We start from the raw sequence: 23,085 nt of genomic DNA on the forward strand, positions 1-23,085 counted from the left end.
CTTAGTCATACAGGTTATCACTGAGGAGGAGTCAGTCAGCACTGCCTTGTCTCTTAGTCATACAGGTTATCACTGAGGAGGAGTCAGTCAGCACTGCCTTGTGTCTTAGTCATACAGGTTATCACTGCCTTGTGTCTTAGTCATACAGGTTATCACTGAGGAGGAGTCAGTCAGCACTGCCTTGTGTCTTAGTCATACAGGTTATCACTGAGGAGGAGTCAGTCAGCACTGCCTTGTGTCTTAGTGATACAGGTTATCACTGCCTTGTGTCTTAGTGATACAGGTTATCACTGCCTTGTGTCTTAGTGATACAGGTTATCACTGCCTTGTGTCTTAGTGATACAGGTTATCACTGCCTTGTGTCTTAGTCATACAGGTTATCACTGAGGAGGAGTCAGTCAGCACTGCCTTGTGTCTTAGTCATACAGGTTATCACTGAGGAGGAGCCAGTCAGTACTGCCTTGTGTCTTAGTGATACAGGTTATCACTGAGGAGGAGTCAGTCAGCACTGGCTTGGGTCTTAGTGATACAGGTTATCACTGAGGAGGAGTCAGTCAGCACTGCCTTGTGTCTTAGTGATACAGGTTATCACTGAGGAGGAGTCAGTCAGCACTGCCTTGTGTCTTAGTGATACAGGTTATCACTGCCTTGTGTCTTAGTGATACAGGTTATCACTGCCTTGTGTCTTAGTGATACAGGTTATCACTGAGGAGGAGTCAGTCAGCACTGCCTTGTGTCTTAGTCATACAGGTTATCACTGCCTTGTGTCTTAGTGATACAGGTTATCACTGAGGAGGAGTCAGTCAGCACTGCCTTGTGTCTTAGTCATACAGGTTATCACTGAGGAGGAGTCAGTCAGCACTGCCCTGGATCTTAGTCATACAGGTTATCACTGAGTAGGTGGGAATCAATGGAACAGGAATGGAACAGACATTTCCTCCACAAGTAACATTTCAGATATAGAATCCATCATTATAACGATACAGTAAGTCTGGAAAAAGCAACACTCCAGACTCAATATGTCAAGGGTTGAAATCACTAGAGAAAGAGAAGTACTTAGCATGACTCAACCCCACTCTCTTCCCACAACGCCAGAGCATCAGCTCAATATTATCAACCAGTGGGTTGTAGGAACCAGATGGCTCACTGGGAGCTTCATGTCAAGGTGGCCCTAGGCTGAACACATGCAGTATCTGAGACAGGGAAACATGTGGCAGGGTCTCAGACACACAGATCATGACCATGTTGCGTGTTCTATGTGTGGGGAGAGATGCACTCTTCTCTCTGGCTCTCTCTGGAGCCACATCTGCAGAAGAGCAATGCTTCACAGCTCATGATCACTATGGCCTATCAACATCTGTGTCCCGTCCTGTCACTCAAAACCACCGGGCACAGAGCCCAACCCCTTTTCACTTTCACCATGAGTGACAGCCCACGTGGCCAATCACATCAGTTTTATGACCTCAATCCTGTTATTGTATGTCCCTGTTTCTGGAGGAACGTGCCTGTTTTTTCTCCGTTTAGAGAGAGAGAGAGAGAGTAAAAGAGAAAGAGAAAACGAAGGAGGGAGAGAGAAGAGAAAGAGAGCGCGACATTGAGAAGCGTCACACCTTCGAAGCAGGCAGGGAGTGGAGACAGTCGTTGCCATGGAAACCCTGGCTGGGCTCTAGTGAGTAAGTGAGCTGCTAAAGTGAGCGTGCTGCGCTGTGGCGTATGCGAGGGAGGGCGCCTAGCCTCGACCGATCTAACCTGAGGCTGAGTGAAGGATGAAGGGAGAAGGAGAGGGAGAGAGTCCAGATGGAGAGAAGGAGAACCAGAGAAGAGCCTGAGGTACAATTATAGTGTGAGACAGGGCTGATTGCACAAGCCTTAGATCTATAGAGCAGAGAAACAGGTCTCCTCAGGTCTGTGCTGTGGGTAACACACACACACACACGCACACGCACAAACATGCCTGACTAATGGAGACACCTTTATTACAGAGCACACAACTCTTTCGTCTCCCCACACAGCCTCAGCTCAGAGCTCCACAATGGGGCCCTTTGTTCCAACTCCGTCGTGAGGCTCACACAGACACAGTGTCAACCTGACTTTCATTAGGCAGCTTCTGTGCTAATAGAGACAGTGTGAATAATGCATGAAGGAAGGAGCGCTCAAGAGCCATTATTATTATTATTATTCTATTGCTGCCATCAATCATAAACACAAGGATAACAGGAAAGGGACAGGAAAGGAGGGAGGGACACCTGACAACCCGCCTAACAAGCACATGCTCATCAGATAGTGAGGTAAAGCCTTTTGAATTGAGAGAGGTAGAGGATGACCCCCTACTGTGGCACACAGCTCTGACCAGTACCAAACAATCAGATCATCTCTCTCTCCCTCCTTCCCTCCCTCCCTCCCTCCCTTCGGGCACTTCTCATTAGTAAACACCCCCAGTGGTCTTTCCTCCCTACTCATTAGCATACACTCAATATCCCTCTGGGCAGCAGCCTCACCATTAAACACACACTCTGGTACACTAACTCCACCCATTCTAACCCAATGCTCCCATTCCACATCGCAGCACATGCACACACACACACACGCTGCAACGTCAATCAATGGCATGTCAAAGAGGGGGAAGAGAGGGAGAGACAAAGAGAGCGCACATTTTTCTTTTAAAGAGAGTTGAGAGAGAGAGAATATTTAATCTCTCTGTCTCTGAATGCAAAGGGCTTTATTGGCATGGGAAGCATATGTTTACATTGCCAAAGCAAGTGACATAGATAATAAACATAAGGGAAATAAACAATCAAAACTAACAGTAAACATTATACTCACAAGTTTCAAAAGAAATAGACACATTTCAAATGTCATATTATGGCTATATACAGTGTTATAATGATGTCTCTCTCCCAACTCCAACTGATAAGTCACACTTAACAACCACAGTCTCTCCTGTGCTCTTTTCATCCTGTGAATCAGTTGCATTATTCAGAGTAACAGGTAAGCCCATTTCAGAGAGCTTTACTGTGTCCACACACATGTAGACTGCCATCACAGGCAGCGAAGGAAGCCAAGAATAGCTACAGTAGATTGGTAGTCGTGCCGGGAGGATACCAGCATCGCGATTCTTGTTAGTATCGTGGCAAGGAAACAAATCACGAAGGAGATTTAACTTCTTTAGGAAAACAGCCCTGAAGTTGGAAACAAACATTATGTTGTCATCCAGAGTCACATTCATTCATTTTCCAAGCTATACCACATTTTACACACAGAGAGAGAGATAAGAGAGAGAGAGAAGAGAGAAATAGAGAAAGGGAGAGAAGATCAGAAAGAGAAAGAAAGAGCAAGAAAAATAAAAAGGGAGAGAAAGGGAGAGAGAGAGGGGAAAAGAGGGAGAGAGAGGGAGAGAGAGAGAGAGAGAGAGAGAGGGTAAGAGAGGGAGAGAGAGGGAGAGAGAGGGAGAGAGAGAGGGAGAGAGAGAGAGAGAGAGGGAGAGAGAGAGGAAGAGAGAGGGGAAGAGAGGGAGAGAAAGGGAGAGAGAGAGAGGGAGAGAGAGAGAGGAAGAGAGAGAGAGGAAGAGAGGGAGAGAGAGGGAGAGAGAGAGAGAGAGGGAGAGAGAGAGAGGGAGAGAGAGGGAGAGAGAGAGGAAGAGAGAGGGGAAGAGAGGGAGAGAGGGGGGAAGAGAGGGAGAGAGAGGGAGAGAGAGAGGGGAAGAGAGGGAGAGAGAGGGAGAGAGAGAGGGGAAGAGAGGGAGAGAGAGGGAGAGAGAGGGAGAGAGAGAGAGGGGAAGAGAGGGAGAGAGGGAAAGAGAGGGAGAGAGAGGGAGAGAGAGAGAGGAAGAGAGGGAGAGAGAGAGGAAGAGAGGGAGAGAGAGAGGGGAAGAGAGGGAGAGAGAGGGGAAGTGAGGGAGAGAGAGGGAGAGAGACAGAGAGAGAGAGAGGAAGAGAGAGAGAGGGAGAGAGAGGGGAAGAGAGGGAGAGAGAGAGGGGAAGAGAGGGAGAGAGAGGGAGGGAGAGGGAGAGAGAGAGAGGGGAAGAGAGGGAGAGAGAGGGAGAGAGAGAGGGGAAGAGAGGGAGAGAGAGAGAGAGAGAGGAAGAGAGGGAGAGAGGGAGAGAGAGAGAGGAAGAGAGGGAGAGAGAGAGAGGGGAAGAGAGGGAGAGAGAGGGGAAGTGAGGGAGAGAGAGGGAGAGAGAGAGAGGAAGAGAGAGAGAGGAAGAGAGAGAGGGGAGAGAGGGAGAGGGAGAGAGAGGGGAAGAGAGGGAGAGAGAGGGAGAGAGAGGGAGAGAGAGGAAGAGAGGGAGAGCAAGAGGGAGAGAGAGAGGGAGAGAGAGAGGAAGAGGGGGAGAGAGGGAGAGAGAGAGGAAGAGGGAGAGAGGGAGAGAGAGGGAGAGAGAGGGGGAGAGAGTGGGAGAGAGAGAGAGGAAGAGAGAGAGGGGAAGAGAGAGAGAGAGGAAGAGAGAGAGGGGAAGAGAGGGAGAGTAGGGGAGAGAGAGGGAGGGAGAGAGAAAGAGAGAGAGAGAGAGAGAGAGAGAGAGAGAGAGAGAGAGAGAGAGACCCCATACATTCAGACTGCATACAGTATGGCAAACAAACACCCCACCATAGGCTCTGCCCAGGTCACTGTCATTAGAGTGGCCCATACTAATGTCACTCAACTGTTGACCCCCCTATCAAATCAGAACTAGGTGGATTACCTGGCGATGGGGCTGATTTCTCACAGTCACATTGGAGTCAGAAGAGGCAATTTGTCTAAGGGCTGGAAGCACTGTATTAGCTGGCCACATCTCATCGCTAAGCTATCAGGGTCACTGACATGGAATACTATTGGCATGAGCTGCAGTATCTCTGTCCTCAACCCTGAGTCCCCTGGTCCTGGCTCAAGTAGCTATCCCCAGTCCCCTGATCCTGGCTCAAGTATCTATCCCCTGTTCCCTGATCCTGGCTCAAGTATCTATCCCCAGTCCCCTGATCCTGGCTCAAGTATCTATCCCCAGTCCCCTGATCCTGGCTCAAGTATCTATCCCCTGTCCCCTGATTCTGGCTCAAGTATCTATCCCCTGTCCCCTGATCCTGGCTCAAGTATCTATCACCAGTCCCCTGATCCTGGCTCAAGTATCTATCCCCAGTCCCCTGATCCTGGCTCAAGTATCTATCCCCAGTCCCCTGATCCTGGCTCAAGTATCTATCCCCTGTCCCCTGATCCTGGCTCAAGTATCTATCCCCTGTCCCCTGATCCTGGCTCAAGTATCTATCCCCAGTCCCCTGATCCTGGCTCAAGTATCTATCCCCTGTCCCCTGATCCTGGCTCAAGTATCTATCCCCTGTCCCCTGATCCTGGCTCAAGTATCTATCTCCAGTCCCCTGATCCTGGCTCAAGTATCTATCCCCTGTCCCCTGATCCTGGCTCAAGTATCTATCTCCAGTCCCCTGATCCTGGCTCAAGTATCTATCCCCTGTCCCCTGATCCAGGCTCAAGTATCTATCCCAGTCCCCTGATCCTGGCTCAAGGATCCTGGCTCAAGTATCTATCCCCTGTCCCCTGATTCTGGCTCAAGGATCTATCCCCGGTCCCCTGATCATGGCTCAAGTATCTATCCCCAGTCCCCTGATCCTGGCTCAAGTATCTATCTCCAGTCCCCTGATCCTGGCTCAAGTATCTATCCCCTGTCCCCTGATCCTGGCTCAAGTATCTATCTCCAGTCCCCTGATCCTGGCTCAAGTATCTATCCCCTGTCCCCTGATCCAGGCTCAAGTATCTATCCCAGTCCCCTGATCCTGGCTCAAGGATCCTGGCTCAAGTATCTATCCCCTGTCCCCTGATTCTGGCTCAAGGATCTATCCCCAGTCCCCTGATCCTGGCTCAAGTATCTATCCCCAGTCCCCTGATCCTGGCTCAAGTATCTATTCCCAATCCCCTGATCCTGGCTCAAGTATCTATCCCCTGTCCCCTGATTCTGGCTCAAGTATCTGTCCCCTGATCCTGGCTCAAGTATTTATCCCCTGTCCCCTGATCCTGGCTCAAGTATCTATCCCCTGTCCCCTGATCCTGGCTCAAGTATCTATCCCCTGTCCCCTGATTCTGGCTCAAGTATATTTCCCTTGTCCCTTGATTCTGGCTCAAGTATCTATCCCCTGTCCCCTGATCCTGGTTCAAGTATCTATCCCCTGTCCCCTGATCCTGGTTCAAGTATCTATCCGCTGTCCCCTGATCCTGGCTCAACTATCTATCCCCTGTCCCCTGATCCTGGATCAACTATATATCCCTTGTCCCCTGATTCTGGCTCAAGTATCTATCCCCTGTCCCCTGATCCTGGTTCAAGTACCTATCCCCTGTCCCCTGATTCTGGCTCAAGTATCTATCCCCTGTCTCCTGATCCTGGCTCAAGTATCTATCCCCTGTCCCCTGATCCTGGTTCAACTATCTATCCCCTGTCCCATGATCCTGGCTCAACTATCTATCCCCTGTCCCCTGATCCTGGCTCAAGTATCTATTCCTACCTTTGCCTACCTCTCTCTTTCAGTGTCTTGGGAAAGTATTCACCCCATTTTGGCATTAGATTTTTTTTTTTTTTTGGGGGGGGGGTTGTATTATTTGATTTAGACAACATGTCTACCACTTTGAAGATGCAAAATAGGTTTTATTGTGAAACAAACAACAAATAAGACAAAAAAACTGAAAACTTGAGCATGCATAACTATTCACCCCCCTAAGTCAATACTTTATAGAGCCACGTTTAGCAGCAATTACAGCTGCAAGTCTCTTGGGGTATGTCTATAAGCTTGGCACATCTAGCCACTAGGAGTTTTTGCCCATTCTTCAAGGCAAATCTGCTCCAGCTCCTTCAAGTTGGATGGGTTCTGCTGGTGTACACCAATCTTTAAGTCATACTATAGGTTCTTGGATTGAGGTCTGGGCTTTGACTAGGCCATTCCAAGTCATTTAAATGTTTCCCCTTGAACACTCAAGTGTTGCTTTAGCAGTGTGCTTAGGGTCATTGTTCTGCTGGAAGGTGAACCTCCGTCCCAGTCTCAAATCTCTGGAAGACTGAAACAAATTTCCCTCAAGAATTTCTCTGTATTTAACGCCACCCATCATTCCTTCAATTCTGACCAGTTTCCCAGTCCCTGCCGATGAAAAACATCCCCACAGAATGATGCTGCCAGCACCATGCTTCACTGTGGGGATGGTATTCTCGGGGTGATGAGAGGTGTTGGGTTTGCGCCAGCCATAGCATTTTCCTTGATGGCCAAAAAGTTAAAATTTAGTCTCATCTGACCAGAGTACATTTTTCCATATGTTTGGGGAGTCTCCCACATGCCTTTTGGCAAACACCAAACATGTTTGCTTATTTTTTACTTTTAGCAATGGCTTATTTTCTGGCCACTCTCCGTAAAGCCCAGCTCTGTGGAGTGTACGGCTTTAAAGTTGTCCTATGGATAGATACTCCAATCTCCGCTGTGGAGCTTTGCAGCTCCTTCAGGGTTATCTTTGATTTTCTTTGTTGCCTCTCTGATTAATGCCCTCCTTGCCTGGTCTGTGAGTTTCTGCCCTCTCGGCAGGTTTGTTAAGGTGCAATATACTTCACATTTTTAATAATGGATTTAATGGTGCTCTGTGGGATGTTCAAAGTTTCAGATATTTTTTATAACCCAACCCTGATCTGTACTTATCCACAACTTTGTCCCTGACCTGTTTGGCGAGCTCCTTGGTATTCCTGGTGTCGCTTGCTTGGTGGTACCGCTTGATTAGTGGTGTTGCAGACTCTAGGGCCTTTCAGAACAGGTGTATACATACTGAGATCATGTGACAGATCATGTGACACTTAGATTGCACACAGGTGGACTTTATTTAACTAATTATGTGATTTCTGAAGGTAATTGGTTGAACCAGATCTTATTTAGGGGCTTCATAGCAAAGGGGGTGAATATATATGCAAAGGGTGTGAATACATATGCAAAGGGAGTGAATACATATGCAAAGGGAGTGCTTACATATGCAAAGGGAGTGCTTACATATGCAAAGGAGTGCTTACATATGCAAAGGGAGTGAATACATATGCAAAGGGAGTGCTTACATATGCAAAGGAAGTGAATGCATATGCAAAGGGGGTGAATACATATGCAAAGGGCGTGAATACATATGCAAAGGAGTGCATACATATGCAAAGGGAGTGCTTACATATGCAAAGGGAGTGCTTACATATGCAAAGGGAGTGAATACATATGCAAAGGGAGTGCTTACATATGCAAAGGGAGTGAATACATATGCAAAGGGAGTGCTTACATATGCAAAGGGAGTGAATACATATGCAAAGGGAGTGCTTACATATGCAAAGGGAGTGAATACATATGCAAAGGGCTGAATACATATGCAAAGGGGTGAATACATATGCAAAGGGTGTGAATGCATATGCAAAGGGAGTGAATACATATGCAAAGGGGGTGAATACATATGCAAAGGGTGTGAATGCATATGCAAAGGGAGTGAATGCATATGCAAAGGGGGTGAATACATATGCAAAGGGTGTGAATGCATATGCAAAGGGAGTGAATACATATGCAAAGAGGGTGAATACATATGCAAAGGAATGCTTACATATGCAAAGGAGTGAATACATATGCAAAGAGGGTGAATACATATGCAAAGGAATGCTTACATATGCAAATGGGGTGAATACATATGCAAAGGGAGTGAATACATATGCAAAGGGAGTGAATACATATGCAAAGAGATGCTTATATATGCAAAGGATGTAAATACATATGCAAAGGGTGTGAATACATATGCAAAGGAAGTGAATACATATCTAAAGAGGGTGAATACATACAGTGCCTTGCGAAAGTATTCGGCTCCCTTGAACTTTGCGACCTTTTGCCACATTTCAGGCTTCAAACATAAAGATATAAAACTGTATTTTTTTGTGAAGAATCAACAACAAGTGGGACACAATCATGAAGCGGAACGACATTTATTGGATATTTCAAACTTTTTTAACAAATCAAAAACTGAAAAATTGGGCGTGCAAAATTATTCAGCCCCTTTACTTTCAGTGCAGCAAACTCTCCAGAAGTTCAGTGAGGATCTCTGAATGATCCAATTTTGACCTAAATGACTAATGATGATAAATACAATCCACCTGTGTGTAATCAAGTCTCCGTATAAATTCACCTGCACTGTGATAGTCTCAGAGGTCCGTTAAAAGCGCAGAGAGCATCATGAAGAACAAGGAACACACCAGGCAGGTCCGAGATACTGTTGCGAAGAAGTTTAAAGCCGGATTTGGATACAAAAAGATTTCCCAAGCTTTAAACATCCCAAGGAGCACTGTGCAAGCGATAATATTGAAATGGAAGGAGTATCAGACCACTGCAAATCTACCAAGACCTGGCCGTCCCTCTAAACTTTCAGCTCATACAAGGAGAAGACTGATCAGAGATGCAGGCAAGAGGCCCATGATCACTCTGGATGAACTGCAGAGATCTACAGCTGAGGTGGGAGACTCTGTCCATAGGACAACAATCAGTCGTATATTGCACAAATCTGGCCTTTATGGAAGAGTGGCAAGAAGAAAGCCATTTCTTAAAGATATCCATAAAAAGTGTTTTTTAAAGTTTGTCACAAGCCACCTGGGAGACACACCAAACATGTGGAAGAAGGTGCTCTGGTCAGATGAAACCAAAATTGAACTTTTTGGCAACAATGCAAAACGTTATGTTTAGCGTAAAAGCAACACAGCTGAACACACCATCCCCACTGTCAAACATGGTGGTGGCAGCATCATGGTTTGGGCCTGCTTTTCTTCAGCAGGGACAGGGAAGATGGTTAAAATTGATGGGAAGATGGATGGAGCCAAATACAGGACCATTCTGGAAGAAAACCTGATGGAGTCTGCAAAAGACCTGAGACTGGGACGGAGATTTGTCTTCCAACAAGACAATGATCCAAAACATAAAGCAAAATCTACAATGGAATGGTTCAAAAATAAACATATCCAGGTGTTAGAATGGCCAAGTCAAAGTCCAGACCTGAATCAAATCGAGAATCTGTGGAAAGAACTGAAAACTGCTGTTCACAAATGCTCTCCATCCAACCTCACTGAGCTCGAGCTGTTTTGCAAGGAGGAATGGGAAAAAATTTCAGTCTCTCGATGTGCAAAACTGATAGAGACATACCTAAAGCGACTTACAGCTGTAATCGCAGCAAAAGGTGGCGCTACAAAGTATTAACTTAAGGGGGCTGAATAATTTTGCACGCCCAATTTTTCAGTTTTTGATTTGTTAAAAACGTTTGAAATATCCAAGAAATGTCATTCCACTTCATGATTGTGTCCCACTTGTTGTTGATTCTTCACAAAAAAATACAGTTTTATATCTTTATGTTTGAAGCCTGAAATGTGGCAAAAGGTCGCAAAGTTCAAGGGGGCCGAATACTTTCGCAAGGCACTGTATGCAAAGGGGGTGAATACATATGCACGCACCACTTTTCCGTTTTTTTAATTTCACTTCACCAATTTGGACTATTTTGTGTATGTCCATTACATTAAATCCAAATAAAAATCAATTTAAATTCCAAGTTGTAATGCAACAAAATAGGAAAAACACCAAGAGGGATAAATAGTTTTGCAAGGCGCTATACGTATATGGGTGAGATTGTTAGTAACAGGTCTCTTGGTCTCTCACTCTCATCCCATGAGGTGTGTCATCACTCTTTTCTCTCCTTTCCCACACTCCCCCACCCACTTCCACTGGGCCTGTCCCTCCTCTGTCTCTCATCTGTCCATCTCTCTCTCTCCTTTCCCACACTCCCCCACCCACTTCCACTGGGCCTGTCCCTCCTCTGTCTCTCATCTGTCCATCTCTCTCTCTCCTTTCCCACACTCCCCCACCCACTTCCACTGGGCCTGTCCCTCCTCTGTCTCTCATCTGTCCATCTCTCTCTCTCCTAGCACCACACTCCCCCACCCACTTCCACTGGGCCTGTCCCTCCTCTGTCTCTCATCTGTCCATCTCTCTCTCTCCTAGCACCACACACTTCAGTCAATGGAAGTCCAAGGCCATGCAGCTCCTGTGCTGCGGGAATAATGACTCACACTTCCTCTGATCATCCACTGCCAGCGCTCTCTCTTTCATTCCCCCTCCCTCCCTCCCTCCACAAACCCACCTCATGGAGTTATGGGAGAATAACACTGGTGCCCGCCTCTAACAAATAGGCCTTCTTGTACCTCTCATTTCCCTGTCCACAGAGGAGAGGCAAAATGGGCCTAATGAAATCTCCCTGACGTGCCTTGAAGAATGCCTCTTCATTATGGATACAGACAGCTGGGCTGGAATAGCATGGCTAGGGTAATACATTATGAACGCACACACGCACAGATGCGCCCACACACACGCAGAACCACACACACACAGACAAAAATGCATGAGGATGCATGAACCCACACACATTCACACAAACACGCTTACAGTTAATAGCACCTAAGCTGACATTTTTGAGAGCAAATATTGTATAGACAAATATCATGAGGACCCTTAAATGAGTGAACACACATCACTGACAAACTGAAATCGTCCACCCAACAGCGCCACTTCAACCTCAGGCAGCTGAAGAAATTTGGCTTGGCACTTAAAACCCTCACAAACTTTTACAGATGCATCCTGTCGGGCTGTATCACCGCCTGGTACGGCAACTGCATCGCCCGCAACCGCAGGGCTCTCCAGAGGCCATACGCATTACCAGGGGCACACTGCCTGCCCTCCAGGACACCTACACCACCCGATGTCACAGGAAGGCCAAAAAGATCATCAAGGACAACAACCACCCGAGCCACTGCCTGTTCACCCCGCTATCATCCAGAAGGCGAGGTCAATACAGGTGCATCAAAGCAGGGACCGAGAGACTGAAAAACAGCTTCTATCTCAAGGCCATCAGACTGTTGAATAGCCATCACTAGCACATTAGAGACTGCTGCCCTGTATACATAGACTGTGTATTGTTGTGAAATTGTTAGACATTGCTTGTTTGATATAAATGCACTGTTGGAACTAGGAACACAAGCATTTCGCTATACCCGCAATAACATCTGCTAAACACGTGTATGTGACCAATAAAATGTGATGTTATGGATTAAACACCATCTCCTCCATAACATCATGGGAGATAAGAACCTTGATGAGAAAACCTTATGCAGTGTCTACAGTATACTCATCTATATGCATTGTTGCCAATTAAACATAACAAACTAATGACTAAGTATTGAATCTCTGTTGACTGTTTCAGTCTAAATGCTGTCTAGGAGCACTGCTACACACACACACACACATTCCATTAGTAGGCCAACGCTCTCCAAATGCAGTGCTGGAGGGCTAGCTAGATAGTCTCCCAGCTCAGTTGACGAAAACTGGCATGGTTTTACAATAAATAGGCCTTAACCATGGTGCCCGCCTGCCTGCTGAGATTCAGGTGCTGATTACAGAATGGCGCTGCCAAGGTTCAATCTGAGACCACCCTCCGCTGAGACAGGCGGCTGCAGGAGGCCAGGTTCATCCCTCCAGCCAAATCATGAAGCTAGATCATCCATTACTGAACCCAGTCAGACCAACAGAGTGTCAGCAGCTGCTGGAGAAGAAGCGCAGGCAGGGAATGAAGACAGAAGAGTCAAATGCCAATGTATTTTAAGGATTGGAAGGAATCTACTGGTTGTGTATCTATTGGACGTATTCCCATGTTTGGAAAGTGAGATTTGAACCAGATCTGTGGATATCTCACAGCTGGTTTTTCCAGGTGGCATGGCCAGGAAACATAGACGATTCCGTGTGTTATTGGACAGGTAGGCTGGGGTGGATGAAGAATATCTCCCTGTGAGATTGCGGGAGGGACACCAGGTAAGAGATTGGGGACTGGGTCAGGGGGGGTTACTCACAGGGTATGGTGCGGAGGTAGAGGTTGTCTCTAATGATCTGCTGGAGCTCGTGGTCCACTGAGGCCTTCTGGAAGCGCAGGTTGAGGTAGTGACGCAGGTCCTTGTCTATGACGCCCCCTGGAGGAAAAGACCAATAACAACTCGGTAAGGCCTAAGAGCAGGTGTCATGGTCAGGGCCAGGAGTTTGTCCTGATCACGTGACCAGCAGTACGTTTTTCCTGTGGTCTGGAAAAACTCAACAGTCAAACCCATGATGTCACAATGGACAATATTTGCATAATATGCAAACAAACACCAAAGCATGAACCAGTGTGAGCTCTATCAATCAATCAATCAATCACATTTATTTATAAAGCCCTTTTTACATCAGCAGTTGTCACAAAGTACTTATACAGAAACCCAGCCTAAACCCCCAGAGAGCAAGCAATGCAGATATAGAAGCACGTCTTTATCGGTTCAACATCTGTCAACACAGCCGTTGGATTGGGAGTGAGGGTGTTAATTGGTGAATGAGGCAAACATGTGTTGAGAGAAATGTCTACACATCTAGACATAAATACGTGATGAGGTCTCTGGGGGGGTCTTTCTCTCCCCCTCCCTCCTTTTCCACTCCTACCCCCATCGCCATTATGAATGGGATAAAGCTTGCCCACTCTACATTTGCCTCCTCAGCAGGATGGAGGGAGGGAATGAGGGAGGGGTCGAAGCGGAAGGAGAGAGGGAGGTAACGGCAAAGCTCCAGGGAGAGAGAGTGAAAGAGAAAAAGAGAGAGAGAGAGTGAGCGAGAGGGCTGGAATGAACACAAGTCTCACCGATACTCCACATTTGTACTACTACCACTCACTCACTCACTCTGTCTGTCTGTCTGTCTGTCTGTCTGTCTGTCTGTCTGTCTGTCTGTCTGTCTGTCTGTCTGTCTGTCTGTCTGTCTGTCTGTCTGTCTGTCTGTCTGTCTGTCTGTCTGTCTGTCTGTCTGTCTGTCTGTCTGTCTGTCTGTCTGTCTGTCTGTCTGTCTGTCTGTCTGTCTGTCTGTCTGTCTGTCTGTCTGTCTGTCTGTCTGTCTGTCTGTCTGTCTGTCTGTCTGTCTGTCTGTCTGTCTGTCTGTCTGTCTGTCTGTCTGTCTGTCTGTCTGTCTGTCTGTCTGTCTGTCTGTCTGTCTGTCTGTCTGTCTGTCTGTCTGTCTGTCTGTCTGTCTGTCTGTCTGTCTGTCTGTCTGTCTGTCTGTCTGTCTGTCTGTCTGTCTGTCTGTCTGTCTGTCTGTCTGTCTGTCTGTCTGTCTGTCTGTCTGTCTGTCTGTCTGTCTGTCTGTCTGTCTGTCTGTCTGTCTGTCTGTCTGTCTGTCTGTCTGTCTGTCTGTCTGTCTGTCTGTCTGTCTGTCTGTCTGTCTGTCTGTCTGTCTGTCTGTCTGTCTGTCTGTCTGTCTGTCTGTCTGTCTGTCTGTCTGTCTGTCTGTCTGTCTGTCTGTCTGTCTGTCTGTCTGTCTGTCTGTCTGTCTGTCTGTCTGTCTGTCTGTCTGTCTGTCTGTCTGTCTGTCTGTCTGTCTGTCTGTCTGTCTGTCTGTCTGTCTGTCTGTCTGTCTGTCTGTCTGTCTGTCTGTCTGTCTGTCTGTCTGTCTGTCTGTCTGTCTGTCTGTCTGTCTGTCTGTCTGTCTGTCTGTCTGTCTGCCTGCCTGCCTGCCTGCCTGCCTGCCTGCCTGCCTGCCTGCCTGCCTGCCTGCCTGCCTGCCTGCCTGCCTGCCTGCCTGCCTGCCTGCCTGCCTGCCTGCCTGCCTGCCTGCCTGCCTGCCTGCCTGCCTGCCTGTCTGTCTGTCTGTCTGTCTGTCTGTCTGTCTGTCTGTCTGTCTGTCTGTCTGCCTGCCTGCCTGCCTGTCTGTCTGTCTGTCTGTCTGTCTGTCTGCCTGTCTGTCTGCCTGTCTGTCTGTCTGTCTGTCTGCCTGCCTGCCTGTCTGCCTGTCTGCCTGTCTGTCTATCTGTCTGCCTGTATATCTGCCTGTCTGTCTATCTGTCTGCCTGTATATCTGCCTGCCTGTCTGTCTGTCTGCCTATCTGTCTGCCTATCTGTCTGCCTATCTGTTTGCATATCTGTCTGCCTGTCTCGTTCTGCCTGTCTCGTTCTGCCTGTCTCGTTCTGCCTGTCTGTCTGATCCCATATATTCCACTCTTGTACCATCACACAATCCCACCTACACCACATACAGTGTTGACATACACCCACTCCACACACACAGCCTGCAACCACAGGAGATTGGTGGCAGCTTAATTTGGGAGGACAGGCTTGTGATAATGGCTGGAGTGGAGTATTTCCATGTGTTTGATGCCATTCCACTCGCTCCATTCCAGATGTTATTATGAACCGTCCTACCCTCAACGGCCTCATGTGCCTTCAATATCCTCTTGAAATATACTACATATTAAGCCAACCATGGCTCAGACCAATGGAATTCCCACTGAAACAGGATGACTGAACAGACTCGTCATTTCCATCAATAATTCTAGGAGGGAACCAGAGAGAAATGTGCCCCTAACCTTCAGCAGACACTAAAAGACAGTGATTTGGCCCAACGCCTGGCAATGCTTAGGTCCTCTATCTCATCTTTCAGACCAAAAGGCAACGACATTCAAGCGTTCCGTCTGTTGGAGAGCATGCGCACTGACAGACACAACGCAATCTCAATCTGTCAGCCAGAGAGCGTTTTATAACGAGCGTCGAGAAGTCAGAGGAATTCATGAATAACCTACTTTTGAAGAACAAGTTTATCTGTCGACAACGTCGTAGGAATGTTTTATCTACCGCGTTCTCCTTTCTCCCTCTCTCTCGCACCGCAAAAACATTGTACGAATGTATAGCCTAAACATGAATTTATAATCAAAGACTATGTCAGAAATAAAATCCTGTTCCGCCAAGGAAACAAAACAACCCAACCAGCCAATTGACATCACCATGAGAAAAGAAGCTATGCCATGTTAATCCACACAGTAAAAAACAGACTGATACATACATCATTCAATGCACACACACACACACACACACACACCCGCACACACAATACCACCCCCCCCGACACACATACCTAAATTCACCGGCGACACACAGTAAAATTAACCTCTTGCACGACGGCTCTCACAGTTGAGTGTTATTGGCAGCCAGCTGTGTCAGTGTCCGTTCTCCACAGGTACGTATATCTCCACAAAGAGCCCAGCCAGCAGCAGCCTCTTCCAGGCTCACAGTCAGTACAGCAGTGAAGAAACCCCTGTCCTCAGTCCCACTCACTGTGTCTGTCTGTCTGATCCACACCACCTCTCCTGGTGCTGTTCATTTCATCCACGGATGGGAGAGGAAGGGGAGATGAGGCAGGAGAAAGAACGAGAGAGAGAGAAAGAGAGAGTGTGTGTGTGTGTGAGTGAGAGAGGAGAGAGGGAAGGGGGGGTGCGTCAGTTGAGAGGCAACAAAGGAAGCAGGCTCCGGCGGTGTGGACCTATCACAATGAGATCCCTCTTTCCAATAGTCTGTGGGATTCTAAAGTCCACTGGCTCCCCCTGTCTGTGGCTGTCGGTAGCGCAGGGCAGAATATTTTTCCCCCATGCAATCCTGGGTGCTCTGTACTTTGACAGCCCAGTGAATAATAATGTCAGCCTTCTGCCCTCCTCCCAGAGCAGATGCCCCTCACTGTCACCACGTGACCCGCCTGTGACCCTGCGTCATTGCTTGTGACACATGAAAAAAAAAAAAGCTGTCTGACCCACAACATGGGCTAAATGTGATGGTGCCAACAGCTGTCATCTGATTGAATAAAAAACATATGAGCTGTGGCCAGTAATTACTGTGTATTTACACTGCGCTGTTGCATGATGGGACAAACAAGCAGAACACTGGTGTCAGCACTTTCTCTGAACTTTTGGCAGCTCTCTGCCTCATTTGTCCAATCTCCCTCTTTCTAACTCTCTCCCTAGCTCTATCCGCCACTTTTTCTCTCTCTCACACACACACAAACGCACACTCACACACACACCAGATAAGGAAAATAATCTGGCACGTTCTTCAGTAGATAGACATGGAGGGCAGGTGGATTCACTTCCAATGTCACTGAACATTCACCTAACATTAAAACAGCATTCCTTACTATGAGCAGCACACAGATATGATCTTCTTTCAGTGTGATTCCTGATGGAATCTTGAATGGGGACAAGATACCAAGGCTGACCCTTGAGGACTGGAGGACTGTGTAAGGACTCTTAAGGACTGAAGAGTCTGCATCCTATAAACTTCACCTCTACATGTTGGGCTGTTGAGTGTGTGACCTTCATATAACCCACTTCCTGGAGGAGGATGGTAAAGTAGGTCCTCAGTTAGGAGCACTACAAAAGCAGGTGTGTGTGTGTGTGTGTGTGTGTGTGTGTGTGTGTGTGTGTGTGTGTGTGTGTGTGTGTGTGTGTGTGTGTGTGAGAGAGAGAGCGTGTGTGAGTGTCTGTGTGTGAATCAATGCGGTGTATGAGGAGGTCACTACAGCGTTCAGTCCTCTAGTGATGAGATCAGTGTGGAGTATCTCTCCCCAGTGGGATGAGGCCAGTACTCTTCCCTCTCACTCTGGGCTATCATGACACGCCTGACAAGTGAGGAGGATGGGGGGATGGGGGAAGAGAGGACAAGGGGAGGACGAGAGATATGGACAGAGAGTGACAGTCAGTGTTGCTGTGGTACAAAGGTAACAACAGCAGCAGTACTGAAGTAACACAACAGCAGCAGTACTAAAGTAACACAGCAGCAGTAGTACTGAGGTAACAGCAGCAGCATTAGTACTGCGGTAACAGCAGCAGCAGTAGTACTGAGGTAACACAGCAGCATTAGTACTGAGGTAACACAGCAGCATTAGTACTGAGGTAACAGCAGCATCATTGGTACTGAGGTAACACAACAGCAGCAGTACTAAAGTAACACAGCAACAGTAGTACTGAGGTAACACAGCATCATTGGTACTGCGGTAATACAGCAGCAGTAGTACTGAGGTAACAGCAGCAGCATTAGTACTGAGGTAACAGCAGCAGCATTAGTACTGAGGAAACACAGCAGCAGTACTGAAGTAACACAACAGCAACAGTACTAAAGTAACACAGCAGCAATAGTACTGAGGTAACACAGCAGCATTAGTACTGAGGTAACAGCAGCAGCATTAGTACTGAGGTAACAACAGCAGCAGAACTAAAGTAACACATCAGCAATAGTACTGAGGTAACAACAGCAGCAGTACTGAAGTAACACAACAGCAATTGTACTGAGGTAACAGCAGCAGCATTAGTACTGAGGTAACAGCAGCAGCATTAGTACTGAGGTAACAGCAGCAGCATTAGTACTGAAGTAACACAACAGCAGCAGTACTAAAGTAACACAGCAACAATAGTACTGAGGTAACACAGCAGCATTAGTACTGAGGTAACAGCAGCAGCATTAGTAACAACAGCAGCAGTACTAAAGTAACACAGCAGCAATAGTACTGAGTTAACAACAGCTGCAGTACTAAAGTAACACAACAGCAATTGTACTGAGGTAACAGCAGCAGCATTAGTACTGAGGTAACACAGCAGCAGCTTTAGTACTGAGGTAACAGCAGCAGCATTAGTACTGAGGTAACAGCAGCAGCATTAGTACTGAGGTAACACAGCATTATTGGTGCTGAGGTAACACAGCAGCAGTAGTACTGAGGTAATACAGCAGCAGTAGTACTGAGGTAACAGTAGCAGCAGCAGCACTGAGGAAACAGCAGCAGCGGTACTGAGGGAACACAGCAGCAGAACTGAGGGAACACAGCAGCAGTACTGAGGCAACAGCAGCAGCAGCAGTACTGACGAAACACAGCAGCAGAGCTACTGAGGTAACAGCAGCAGCGGAACTGAGGTAACAGCAGCAGCGGTACTGAGGTAACAGCAGAAGCGGTACTGAGGTAACAGCAGCAGCGGTACTGAGGTAACAGCAGCAGCGGTACTAAGGTAACAGCAGCAGTGGTACTGAGGGAACACAGCAGCGGTACTGAGGTAACAGCAGCAGCGGTACTAAGGTAACAGCAGCAGTGGTACTGAGGGAACACAGCAGTAGCAGAACTGAGGTAACACAGCAGCAGGAGTACTGAGGTAACACAGCAGCAGCGGAACTGAGGTAACACAGCAGCAGCGGTACTGAGGTAACACAGCAGCAGCGGAACTGAGGTAACAGCAGCAGTGGTACTGAGGGAACACAGCAGCGGTACTGAGGTAACACAGCAGCAGCGGTACTAAGGTAACAGCAGCAGTGGTACTGAGGGAACACAGCAGCGGTACTGAGGTAACAGCAGCAGCGGTACTAAGGTAACAGCAGCAGTGGTACTAAGGTAACAGCAGCAGTGGTACTGAGGGAACACAGCAGCGGTACTGAGGTAACACAGCAGCGGTACTAAGGTAACAGCAGCAGCGGTACTGAGGGAACACAGCAGCGGTACTGAGGTAACAGCAGCAGTAGCGGAACTGAGGTAACACAGCAGCAGGAGTACTGAGGTAACACAGCAGCGGTACTGAGGTAACAGCAGCAGTAGCGGAACTGAGGTAACACAGCAGCAGGAGTACTGAGGGAACACAGCAGCGGTACTGAGGTAACAGCAGCAGTAGCAGAACTGAGGTAACACAGCAGCAGGAGTACTGAGGTAACACAGCAGCAGCGGAACTGAGGTAACACAGCAGCAGGAGTACTGAGGTAACACAGCAGCAGCGGAACTGAGGTAACACAGCAGCAGCGGTACTGAGGTAACACAGCTGCAGCGGAACTGAGGTAACACAGCAGCAGCAGTACAGAGGTAACACAGCAGCAGCAGTACTGAGGTAACAGCAGCAGCAGCAGAACTGAGGTAACACAGCAGCAGTAGTACTGAGGTAACAGCAGCAGCGGAACTGAGGTAAAACAGCAGCAGCGGAACTGAGGTAACACAGCAGCAGGAGTACTGAGGTAACACAGCAGCAGCGGAACTGAGGTAACACAGCAGCAGCGGTACTGAGGTAACACAGCAGCAGCTGTACTGAGGTAACACAGCTGCAGCGGAACTGAGGTAACACAGCAGCAGCAGTACAGAGGTAACACAGCAGCAGCAGTACTGAGGTAACAGCAGCAGCAGCAGAACTGAGGTAACACAGCAGCAGTAGTACTGAGGTAACAGCAGCAGCGGAACTGAGGTAAAACAGCAGCAGCGGAACTGAGGTAACACAGCAGCAGCGGTACTGAGGTAACACAGCAGCAGCGGTACTAAGGTAACAGCAGCAGCGGTACTGAGGTAACAGCAGCAGCAGTACTGAGGTAACAGCAGCAGCGGAACTGAGGTAAAAGAGCAGCAGCAGTACTGAGGTAACAGCAGCAGGAGCAGTACTGAGGTAACACAGCAGCAGCAGTACTGAGGTAACAGCTGCAGCAGTACTGAGGTAACAGCTGCAGCAGCGGTACTGAGGTAACAGCAGCAATAGTACTGAGGTAACACAGCAGCAGCAGCACTAATGTAATACAGCAGCAGTGGTACTGAGGTAACACAGCAGCAGTGGTACTGAGGTAACACAGCAGCAGTGGTACTGAGGTGACACAGCAGCAGTAGTACTGAGGCAACACAGCACTAGTACTGAGGTAACAGCAGCAGCAGTAGTACTGAGGTAACAGCAGCAGCAGTAGTACTGAGGCAACACAGCAGTAGTACTGAGGTAACAGCAGCAGCAGTAGTACTGCGGTAACAGCAGCAGCAGTAGTACTGTGGTAACAGCAGCAGCAGTAGTACTGAGGTAACACAGCAGTAGTACTGAGGTAACAGCAGCAGCAGTAGTACTGAGGTTCCACAGCAGCAGTAGTACTGAGGTAACACAGCAGTAGTACTGAGGTTCCACAGCAGCAGTAGTACTGAGGTAACACAGCAGTAGTACTGAGGTAACAGCAGCAGCTGTAGTACTGAGGTAACACAGCAGTAGTACTGAGGTAACAGCAGCAGCAGTAGTACTGAGGTTCCACAGCAGCAGTAGTACTGAGGTAACACAGCAGTAGCACTGAGGTAACAGCAGCAGTAGTACTGAGGTAACAGCAGCAGCAGTAGTACTGAGGTAATACAGCAGTAGTACTGAGGTAACACAGCAGCGGTACTGAGGTAACAGCAGCAGTAGCGGAACTGAGGTAACACAGCAGCAGGAGTACTGAGGGAACACAGCAGCGGTACTGAGGTAACAGCAGCAGTAGCAGAACTGAGGTAACACAGCAGCAGGAGTACTGAGGTAACACAGCAGCAGCGGAACTGAGGTAACACAGCAGCAGGAGTACTGAGGTAACACAGCAGCAGCGGAACTGAGGTAACACAGCAGCAGCGGTACTGAGGTAACACAGCTGCAGCGGAACTGAGGTAACACAGCAGCAGCAGTACAGAGGTAACACAGCAGCAGCAGTACTGAGGTAACAGCAGCAGCAGCAGAACTGAGGTAACACAGCAGCAGTAGTACTGAGGTAACAGCAGCAGCGGAACTGAGGTAAAACAGCAGCAGCGGAACTGAGGTAACACAGCAGCAGGAGTACTGAGGTAACACAGCAGCAGCGGAACTGAGGTAACACAGCAGCAGCGGTACTGAGGTAACACAGCAGCAGCTGTACTGAGGTAACACAGCTGCAGCGGAACTGAGGTAACACAGCAGCAGCAGTACAGAGGTAACACAGCAGCAGCAGTACTGAGGTAACAGCAGCAGCAGCAGAACTGAGGTAACACAGCAGCAGTAGTACTGAGGTAACAGCAGCAGCGGAACTGAGGTAAAACAGCAGCAGCGGAACTGAGGTAACACAGCAGCAGCGGTACTGAGGTAACACAGCAGCAGCGGTACTAAGGTAACAGCAGCAGCGGTACTGAGGTAACAGCAGCAGCAGTACTGAGGTAACAGCAGCAGCGGAACTGAGGTAAAAGAGCAGCAGCAGTACTGAGGTAACAGCAGCAGGAGCAGTACTGAGGTAACACAGCAGCAGCAGTACTGAGGTAACAGCTGCAGCAGTACTGAGGTAACAGCTGCAGCAGCGGTACTGAGGTAACAGCAGCAATAGTACTGAGGTAACACAGCAGCAGCAGCACTAATGTAATACAGCAGCAGTGGTACTGAGGTAACACAGCAGCAGTGGTACTGAGGTAACACAGCAGCAGTGGTACTGAGGTGACACAGCAGCAGTAGTACTGAGGCAACACAGCACTAGTACTGAGGTAACAGCAGCAGCAGTAGTACTGAGGTAACAGCAGCAGCAGTAGTACTGAGGCAACACAGCAGTAGTACTGAGGTAACAGCAGCAGCAGTAGTACTGCGGTAACAGCAGCAGCAGTAGTACTGTGGTAACAGCAGCAGCAGTAGTACTGAGGTAACACAGCAGTAGTACTGAGGTAACAGCAGCAGCAGTAGTACTGAGGTTCCACAGCAGCAGTAGTACTGAGGTAACACAGCAGTAGTACTGAGGTTCCACAGCAGCAGTAGTACTGAGGTAACACAGCAGTAGTACTGAGGTAACAGCAGCAGCTGTAGTACTGAGGTAACACAGCAGTAGTACTGAGGTAACAGCAGCAGCAGTAGTACTGAGGTTCCACAGCAGCAGTAGTACTGAGGTAACACAGCAGTAGCACTGAGGTAACAGCAGCAGTAGTACTGAGGTAACAGCAGCAGCAGTAGTACTGAGGTAATACAGCAGTAGTACTGAGGTAACACAGCAGCAGTAGTAGTACTGCAGTAACAGCAGCAGCAGTAGTACTGAGGTAACAGCAGCAGCAGTAGTACTGAGGTAACAGCAGTAGCAGTGGTACTGAGGTAACAGCAGCAGTAGTAGTACTGGGGTAACAGCAGCAGCAGTGGTGCTGAGGTAACAGCAGCAGCAGTAGTACTGGGGTAACAGCAGCAGCAGTAGTACTGGGGTAACTGCAGCAGCAGCGGTACTGAAGTAACACATTAGCAGAGGTACTGAGGTAACATTAGCAGCAGAACTGAGGTAACACAGCAGTAGTACTGAGGTAACACAGCAGTAGTATTGAGGTAACACAGCAGCAGTAGTACTGAGGTAACACAGCAGTAGTACTGAGGTAACACAGCAGTAGTACTCAGGTAACAGCAGCAGCAGTAGTATTGAGGTAACACAGCAGCAGTAGTACTGAGGTAACAGCAGCGGCAGTAGT

At 48.2% G+C, this 23,085-nt stretch overlaps 1 protein-coding gene across 6 annotated transcripts in view; it reads right to left on the bottom strand.

The window, feature by feature from the left end:
- Positions 1 to 23,085, bottom strand: part of LOC110490483 (membrane-associated guanylate kinase, WW and PDZ domain-containing protein 2) — a 278,882-nt gene that overhangs the window by 185,950 nt on the left and 69,847 nt on the right. For 5 of the 6 annotated variants that reach the window (XM_036944869.1, XM_036944868.1, XM_036944870.1 and 2 more), the window contains exon 2: positions 12,909 to 13,025. In XM_036944869.1, coding sequence (XP_036800764.1) covers positions 12,909 to 13,025 — 117 coding nt within the window. Of the gene's footprint in view, positions 1 to 12,908; positions 13,026 to 15,978; positions 16,341 to 23,085 lie in introns of those variants that run through there. The other variant, XM_036944871.1, reaches the window with a different exon arrangement.

The sequence above is a fragment of the Oncorhynchus mykiss genome, chromosome 15 (genome assembly GCF_013265735.2).
Source record: "Oncorhynchus mykiss isolate Arlee chromosome 15, USDA_OmykA_1.1, whole genome shotgun sequence".
NCBI classification, from domain to species: Eukaryota; Metazoa; Chordata; class Actinopteri; order Salmoniformes; family Salmonidae; genus Oncorhynchus; species Oncorhynchus mykiss.